The sequence below is a fragment of the Cardiocondyla obscurior genome, linkage group LG06 (genome assembly GCF_019399895.1).
Source record: "Cardiocondyla obscurior isolate alpha-2009 linkage group LG06, Cobs3.1, whole genome shotgun sequence".
Taxonomy (NCBI): Eukaryota; Metazoa; Arthropoda; class Insecta; order Hymenoptera; family Formicidae; genus Cardiocondyla; species Cardiocondyla obscurior.
In genome coordinates this window covers 9189475-9198166 of record NC_091869.1, presented here as the reverse complement: position 1 = coordinate 9198166, position 8692 = coordinate 9189475, and the positions used below count along the sequence as shown (strand labels likewise).

Here is an 8692-nt window from a genome sequence, read left to right as displayed (position 1 = left end):
GTCGTTTCATGAATGTCAGTACTAATGCTGTGTTCCTATTGGTTGAAAATAATCAAGTGACATTTTGCACGTGTTTTTGGCGTTATTTATAAATTTTTATACTAAATCGTATTTTGCAAGTTAGTTTACAACAATTTAATGCTATTTATTAATTATTTTTACAATATTTTATTAATCGAATCGTTTCATGAATGTCAGTACTAATGCTGTGTTTCTATTGGTTGAAAATAATCAAGTGACATTTTGAACGTGTTTTTGGCGTTATTTATAAATTTTTATACTGAATCGTATTTTGCACGTTAATTTACAACAATTTAATGCTATTTGTTAAGTATTTTTACAATATTTTATTAATCAAATCGTTTCATGAATGCCAGTATTAATGCTGTGTTTCCATTGGTGAATATTTTACGCGAAATATTTTATGCTTATTTTATTCGTTTGTGGGAGATCAACTGTTTCCTCGAGTGTCCGGTTGGATTTTTTAACTAATTTAAACCGTCTTTTTTATTCCCACAAAGTGCCAAGACTGTGCATCAACGGAAACTAATTTTTATAAAAGTTTCAAAAGTGACAGGTATGTGTTATTGATTAAAGTTTAAAGTCAGAAAAACAAATATTCCTATTTGTTTTACAGGCTTTAAACTTTATACGCAAAAGATACGTGACGGCAGCTAACCAACGAGACCATCCGGAGTTCCGGGGAAGCCGCAGAAGTCTCTCTGACAATTCCTGGTGCAAGAGAAAATTCCTCGACTTACCCAGTACCACAGATAGCACTAACACTTTGCAGAGTGAATTCAGGTATGTCATGCGTTAGAATTTAATTAGAGTACCCTCCTCTATCGTGAGAGACCGATTTTAAATTGCTCGAGAGCCTCAATTAATTAAAAAGTGAGAAAATAGTCAAAATATAACTTTAACCTCAAAGTGTCACTTATGAGATTTTAAGTTTTAATTTAAAAATACTTCTGCTTTATTTACAAGTTTGGCGCTTTGGGGACGAAAGGTTCGCGACGGAAACTAACCAAGGAAACCGTCAGGAGACTTGGGGAAGCCGCAGAAGTCTCTCTGACCATTCCTGGTGCAAGAGAAAATTCCTCGACTTACCCAGTACTTCAGATAGCACTAACACTTTGCAGAGTGAATTCAGGTATGTCATGCGTTAGAATTTAATTAGAGTACTTTTTTCTATTGTGAGGGACCGATTTTAGATTGCTCGAGAGCCTCAATTAATTAAAAAGTGAGAAAATAGTCAAAATGTAACTTTAACTCAAAGTGTCACTTATGAGATCTTTAGTTTTAATTTAAAAATACTTCTGCTTTATTTACAGGTTTGGCGCTTTGGAGACGAAAGGTTCGCAACGGAAACTAACCAAAGAAATCGTCCGGAGACCCGGGGAAGCCGCAGAAGTTTTTCTGACCATTCCTGGTGCAAGCGAAAAATCCTTGACTTACCCAGTACTCCAGATAGCACTAACACTTTGCAGAGTGAATTCAGGTATGTTATGCGTTAGAATTTAATTAGAGTACCCTCCTCTATCGTGAGGGACTGATTTTAGATTGCCCGAGAGCCTCAGTTAATTAAAAAGTGAGAAAATAGTCAAAATATAACTTTAACCTCAAAGTGTCACTTATGAGATTTTTAGTTTTAATTTAAAAATACTTCTGCTTTATTTACAGGTTTGGCGCTTTGGGGACGAAAGGTTCGCGACGGAAACTAACCAAAGAAATCGTCCGGAGACCCGGGGAAGCCGCAGAAGTCCCTCTGACCATTCCTGGTGCAAGAGAAAAATCCTCGACTTACCCTGTACTCCAGATAGCACTAACACTTTGCAGAGTGAATTCAGGTATGTCATGCGTTAGAATTTAATTAGAGTACCCTCCTTTATCGTGAGGGACCGATTTTAGATTGCCCGAGAGCCTCAGTTAATTAAAAAGTGAGAAAATAGTCAAAATATAACTTTAACCTCAAAGTGTCACTTATGAGATTTTTAGTTTTAATTTAAAAATACTTCTGCTTTATTTACAGGTTTGGCGCTTTGGGGACGAAAGGTTCGCGACGAAAAGTAACCAAAGAAACCGTCCGGAGACTCGGGGAAGTTGCAGAGGTCCCTCTGACCATTCCTGGTGCAAGAGAAAAATCCTCGACTTACCCTGTACTCCAGATAGCACTAACACTTTGCAGAGTGAATTCAGGTATGTCATGCGTTAGAATTTAATTAGAGTACCCTCCTTTATCGTGAGGGACCGATTTTAGATTGCCCGAGAGCCTCAGTTAATTAAAAAGTGAGAAAATAGTCAAAATATAACTTTAACCTCAAAGTGTCACTTATGAGATTTTTAGTTTTAATTTAAAAATACTTCTGCTTTATTTACAGGTTTGGCGCTTTGGGGACGAAAGGTTCGCGACGAAAAGTAACCAAAGAAACCGTCCGGAGACTCGGGGAAGTTGCAGAGGTCCCTCTGACCATTCCTGGTGCAAGAGAAAAATCCTCGACTTACCCAGTACTCCAGATAGCACTGACACTTTGCAGAGTTAATTCAGGTATGTCATGCATTAGAATTTAATTAAAATACTCTCCTCCATTGTGAGGGACCGATTTTAGATTGCCCGAGAGCCTCAGTTAATTAAAAAGTGAGAAAATAGTCAAAATATAACTTTAACCTCAAAGTGTCACTTATGAGATTTTTAGTTTTAATTTAAAAATACTTCTGCTTTATTTACAGGTTTGGGGCTTTGGGGACGAAAGGATCGCGACGAAAATTAACCAAGGAAACCGTTCGGAGACCCGGGGAAGCTGCAGAAGTTTTTCCGACCATTCCTGGTGCAAGAGAAAAATCCTCGACTTACTTAGTACTCCAGATAGCACTAACACTTTGCAGAGTGAGTTCAGGCTTCTAAGTTAAATTTCAGACTAAAATTCGGTTTATTTAAGTGTAGTAGAGTGTTCTAAATACAATTGAATTATTCTGTTAACTGTAAATAATTTTTTATTTTAGATTTTTGGTGATTGGTGTTCTGCGAGGGTCACAGAAGTTTCACTGCACTTGAACAAGTTGTGAAAATAGTTCTGCGATTTCCTCGAGTGCTTGGTTGGATTTTTCATTAAATTTAAACCTCCCTCTTGCTGCCCAAACAGTTCCAAGGCTCTACATCAATGGGAACTATTTTTTATAAGTGTTTTAAAAGTGACAGGTATGTGTTTTAGGTTAATAGTAAAGTTACATTTAAATAAATTTTTTTCAGGCTTCTAAGTTAAATTTCAGACTAAAATTCGGTTTATTTAAGTGTATTAGAGTGTTTTAAATACAATTGAAATATTCTGTTAACTGTAAATAATTTTTTATTTCAGATTTTTGGTGATTGGTGTTCTGCGAGGGTCACAGAAGTTTCACTGCACTTGAACAAATTGTGAAATTAGTTCTGCGTATTCTTCGAGTGCCCCGTTGGATTTTTTATCAAATTTGAACCTTCCTCTTGCTGTCCAGAAAGTGCCAAGCCTGTGCAACGACGAGAACTATTTTTATTAAGAGTGTGAAAAGTGACAGGTACGTGTTTGAGGTTAAAAGTAGAGTTACTCTTAAATTAATTATTTTCAGGCTTTCAAGTTAAATTTCTAACTTAAAATTGTTCTTATTCAATGTATTAGAGTGTTTTAATTACAATTTAATATTTCTCCTAACTGTAAATGAATTTATATTTCAGTTTGCTGGTGACTTGAGAGTTGTGAGGGTCAGAAAAGTTTTCCTGTGCTTCTACACATTGTCAAGAAAGTTCTGCTGCTTCCACGGCTATTCTGTTGGATTTTCCATTAAATTTGAACCTTATTCTTGCTGCCCAAAACGTTTCAAGCCTGTGAATCGACGGGAAGTATTTTTAATAAGCGTTTGAAAAGTGACAGGTATGTGTTTGAGGTTAAAAGTGGAGATATTGTTAAATTAATTTTTTTGAAGCTTCTCAGTTAAATTTCTGATCTAAATTCGGTTTATTTAAGTGTACTAGAATGTTTTAAATACAATTAAATTATTCTCTTAACTGTAAATAATTTTATATTTCAGATATCATGTGATTGAAACGCTTGGAGGGCCACAGAATATACTGCTGTGCTTCAGGATTTTTTTAAAAATGTTCTGGTGCATCCTCGATTGTCCCGTTGGATTTTCCATCAATTTTGAACATTCTTCTTGTTCTTCAAAAAGTTCCAAGGCTCTACATCAATTGGAACTATTTTTATTAAGACTTTAAAAAAGTGACAGGTATGTGTTATAGGTTAAAAATAGAGTTACTCTTAAATAAATTTTTTTCAGGCTTTGAAGTTAAATTTTTGATTTAAAATCGTTTTTATTTAATGTAGTAGAGTGCCCATGTTACATTTCAATAAGTTTTTTAATTCTAAAATATATATTTCAGTTATCTTGTGATTGGAGTACTTGGAAGGCCACAGAATTTTTACTGGGATCTGTATTTGATGAGGGGGACTTCTGCTGCTTTCTCGAGGGTTCCGTTGGCATTACATTACAGTTTCATCATTCTACTTTTGCTTCACAAAATCTGAAGCTTGTAAGTCAACGGAAAATATTAATAATTTAACTAATAAAAAGTGACATGTATGTTTTATAAATTAAAATAAAAATCTCTTAAAGTTAATGATTTTGAAGGTTCTAAGTTAATCTTTTGACTCTAATTCGGTTTTATTAAATTTAGTAGAGTGCTTACGTTTTATTTAAATAATTTTTTTAATTTTAAAATACATCGATAAAGTATAGAAAGATCGATTTTTTAATTTTTTTCTTTTTAATTAAAAAAAAAATTGGGAAACTTGTTACTATTAATAATATTATTTAATTTAATATTGAGAAGCAAAGAAAAATTAATTCGCGGTGCGAGTATCGGCGATCATCGGCGTGCGGGTGGATTTCAAGCGGAGATAACGCGGGACACTCTTGTTCCGCATAACTTTCTTTAAATTTATATTAAAAAACAATAAAAATTTATTTCGCGACGCGAGTATCGGCGTGCGGGCGAATTTCGGGCGGAGATCAAGCGGCACATTTTTATTCCATTAATTTTTTTTTGCTTCTCAATATTAATTTAAATAATATTATAAATAATAACGAGTTAAAAAACATATTGAAATGAAAACTATTAATTTCTAAATTATAAGTGTTTTCCTTAACTTGCGCAAACAAAGCAAGCGATTAGGATAGTTGAAAATAAGAAATATTAAATTTGTCTGCTAAGTGTATGGCGGTATTTATATGATCTAGCGCCGATGCTGAAATGTTGGTGGCGGTAGTGTACAGCACCCTTGCGCCTCAGCGCCTTTCACGGACGTCAGGTTATGTTCCTCGTTCCTCAAGTTTTTTGCGTTCTTCACGATCCTTTCGTACCGTAAATATGGCGCTTAACCTCACTGTCAAAGTGCATCCCGTGGTTTTATTTCAAATTGTCGATGCATACGAACGCCGAAAAGCGGAGTCGTTACGCGTTATCGGCACCTTACTGGGTATTTATCAATTTCTCTTCTGAAATCGTGTCCGGCCGCAGAAAAGACGTGATCTCGTCGATTTCCAGTGACACGTGTCATACGTATGTTCCAGGTACCGCGGAAAAGGGAATTGTCGAGGTGACGAACTGTTTTTGCGTGCCGCACAAGGAATCCGAGAGTCAGGTTGAGGCTGATCTAACTTATGGCATGGACTTGTATGATTTGAATCATCGCGTCAACGCGCAAGAGAATATCGTCGGTTGGTGGGCTACCGGCAACGAGGTTATTTCATGCTCGTAATCCATAACTTTTTTTTTCTCGTATAATCTTTTTGATAGTTCACAATTAATAAAACATATTGCAGGTCACCACACATTCATCTGTTATTCACGAGTATTATGTGCGAGAGTGCAATAACCCAGTGCACTTGACTGTCGACACCACGTTGACAAATACAACAAGGATGGCGATCAAAGCTTACGTTTGCGTTCCATTGGGTGTACCTAATGGCAAACAAGGTTCTATGTTTACTCCTGTCAAAGTTCAGGTTTGTCAGAATATGTGCAATAAACATCTTATGCCTCCTGCACACCAACGCGATTGATATAGCCTGCAGTGGAGGAAAAAAAAAAATAAATAAATAAATAAAAAAAATTTTTTAAATAAATAAATAAAAAAATTGCACTGGCATGCAGAAGGCATTACAATACATAATGCTGCCTAAAGAGTATTTTTATGATTGTTAAACATTTTTATAAAATAGATTATGTGCTATGAACCAGAAGTGGTGGGATTACAATTGTGTTCAAAAACTCAGTTGCCATCTCATGTACAATCTGGAATAAAATCTGCTGGAGGGATAGAACCTATGATGGATCTTGCACAAGTCTCAGAGGCTTGCTCCAAACTTTCTTTAATGTTGGAACAAGTATTGGTATATGTTGATGATGTTCTAGCAGGAAAACAGTTGCCAGATAATCAAGTAAGTACAAATATGAAGCATTTGTTCTTATTTGTAAATGCATTCTATTATTTAGCTAAGATATATAATTATTTTACTATTTTAGGTAGGTAGAGCCCTTCTAGATATGGTACATTCTGTGCCGAAAATGACAAGCGATCAATTCGATGAAATGTTTAATAGTAATGTTAAAGATCTTTTGATGGTTGTTGCATTATCTCAATTGATAAAAACGCAGTTGCAGCTTAATGAGAAACTCACTTTGCTTACAACTCTATGATTAAAACCACTTAATTCTTCACGTTATACAAATATATAATACAAAGAAGAAAAAAAATATTAATAGCAAGTACACTCTTAACTTCACTATTTTAAATCTTATTAATCAATAGGGATTACAACAGTATTTTGTGAAATTGCAATTGTAATTTATATAGTATGAAAAGCGCATCATTAATGATGCCATTATATATACAATATGCATTTTATAAATAATTACTATTACTACAGTAATAAATTAAAAAATTACTTGCCTTCTTAAATCCTGTACTATTAACATTTAGTTTTATATCTCGTAAGAAGTTTCGTCTTTTTGATTATCTATAAGATTAGACCAATCGGGAACGCGACTTCTTTTTAAATACATTTCTTTTGTTAAACATCGTAATGGGAGATCCGTCGTGCCAAAAATAGCACCGCCTAACCATGCCGTGTAATTCGGTTTACTAGGTGCCGTATGAAATTTGAACGATGTCACTTTTAACTTATTGTTATACAGATCGCTTTTAACTAAAGTCAGCAATTCTGACTTTAGACGACTCGCGAAACCTTTTGCCATAGTTGTTCCTCCAATGAGAATTATGTTTTGAGCCAGCATATGTCTCGTATCCAATGGACACTGATAAAAAATTAAACAATGTAATGTCATAACAGAGTACAATATGACAAAAAATTCAATAAAAATTTATTTTACCTTAACAATAGCGTCGAGTATCATAGTGGGCAAAGAAAGATTATCATTGTCTCTTTCCCATAATATCTCGAATGCCTTTTCTCTTATCTCTCCAGGTATTATTATTTTTTTAACACCAGGGTATGTGATATCAGGAGGAGGAGCTGGAGCATCTTCAGTTCCTAACTTTGCTGATCTATCTAATGTAGTTACAAAACATGTTCTTACTTTAATATCTTCTAATGTCATTTCTGGCAAATCTAGACTGTTTGCCATGCTTTGAAAGTATTTTCCTAAATTCCTACAAAGAATAGAATTTATTGTGTCTAAGTTTAATGCAAATTTTGATGTAAAAAAAAAAAAAGAAAAGATGCAACTCACTCGTGTATAATTTGTCCACCTAAAGGTAATGCTTGCCAGGCTTTCAGTATTGGTATTCCTTCAAAGATAGGAATCAGAGTTGCTTCTTGATATCCAACATCCAATACTAAAGCAGTATCAACACCAAGGGTGCTGATTGTTGCTAAGTGACTTGGTAGAAACAGTATAGAACCAATTTCAAAGTGCCTAAACATTACTTTTGCCAGGGTATCTCTAAATGATGTAACTGCTAGTGGAGATTCCAAGAGCAATATTCTTGCATCTTTTGGGCTTATCACAACATACCTGTGACACATAAGTTTCATTAAAATAAAAATTCTAAAACACATTATAATAAAAATTCTAAAACTTGGTTTTATGGTCTTACTTAAAAAACAATAAATGAAAAAAATCTACGAGTAATTGATATAAATCCTCAGTGTCCTTATAATCAATAATTTTGCGTGTTTTCTTCGTTTCAGAGCATCTTACTTCTGTTCGAATAATACCACGTGGAGAAACTTCTCCCGCGTAGCCAAACCTGCGTCATAACAAATTTATTATGCAAATCTATCGCGTCGAATTAAAAAGACAAATCGTTAAAATCACTCTTCCTTCTGTGATACTCACTTTGTGTACGCGCTACCGATATCGAATACTACCATTTGCTTATCCGAGATGTATCTCACGCCTTCATACCCGCGAAGCATTTTGTCTGTTACGTTTGTACGTTTCTCGTATGTGTTTTAATAAATCTTAATATTGTACAAATAATTTGACAGACGAACAGCTGTAAAAACCAAGCTTCTCATCCACTAAGAGGCCATTAACCAATCGTAGTCGATACTCGCAATCGATGATCCGCCATTTTCTGACATCAGTCAAGGCGACCCTCGCCATCTTGTTCCGCTGAGAAGCAAAGGTAAC

At 34.8% G+C, this 8692-nt stretch overlaps 2 protein-coding genes and 1 long non-coding RNA gene across 3 annotated transcripts; 2 read left to right on the top strand and 1 right to left on the bottom strand.

Annotated features, from left to right (window-relative positions):
- The first annotated feature begins 1551 nt into the window (after positions 1-1551).
- On the top strand, positions 1552-4848 carry LOC139103155 (uncharacterized). Its single transcript, XR_011545838.1, has 7 exons — positions 1552-2548; positions 2731-2887; positions 3004-3199; positions 3357-3552; positions 3710-3905; positions 4063-4260; positions 4415-4848. It is a non-coding gene; the product is annotated as an uncharacterized lncRNA (long non-coding RNA).
- Positions 4849-5318: 470 nt separating this feature from the next.
- On the top strand, positions 5319-6948 carry Eif3f1 (eukaryotic translation initiation factor 3 subunit f1). The gene is made up of 5 exons (XM_070657562.1): positions 5319-5510; positions 5605-5774; positions 5857-6039; positions 6256-6474; positions 6560-6948. Exons 1-5 carry the CDS (start codon positions 5402-5404, stop codon positions 6731-6733), a joined length of 855 nt encoding a protein of 284 aa, XP_070513663.1. The 5' UTR covers positions 5319-5401; the 3' UTR covers positions 6734-6948.
- On the bottom strand, positions 6811-8651 carry Arp10 (Actin-related protein 10). The gene is made up of 5 exons (XM_070657556.1): positions 8396-8651; positions 8154-8306; positions 7787-8071; positions 7427-7706; positions 6811-7351 (listed from the first exon to the last, which is right to left on the bottom strand). Exons 1-5 carry the CDS (start codon positions 8473-8475, stop codon positions 7019-7021), a joined length of 1131 nt encoding a protein of 376 aa, XP_070513657.1. The 5' UTR covers positions 8476-8651; the 3' UTR covers positions 6811-7018.
- Between the last annotated feature and the right edge of the window lie 41 nt (positions 8652-8692).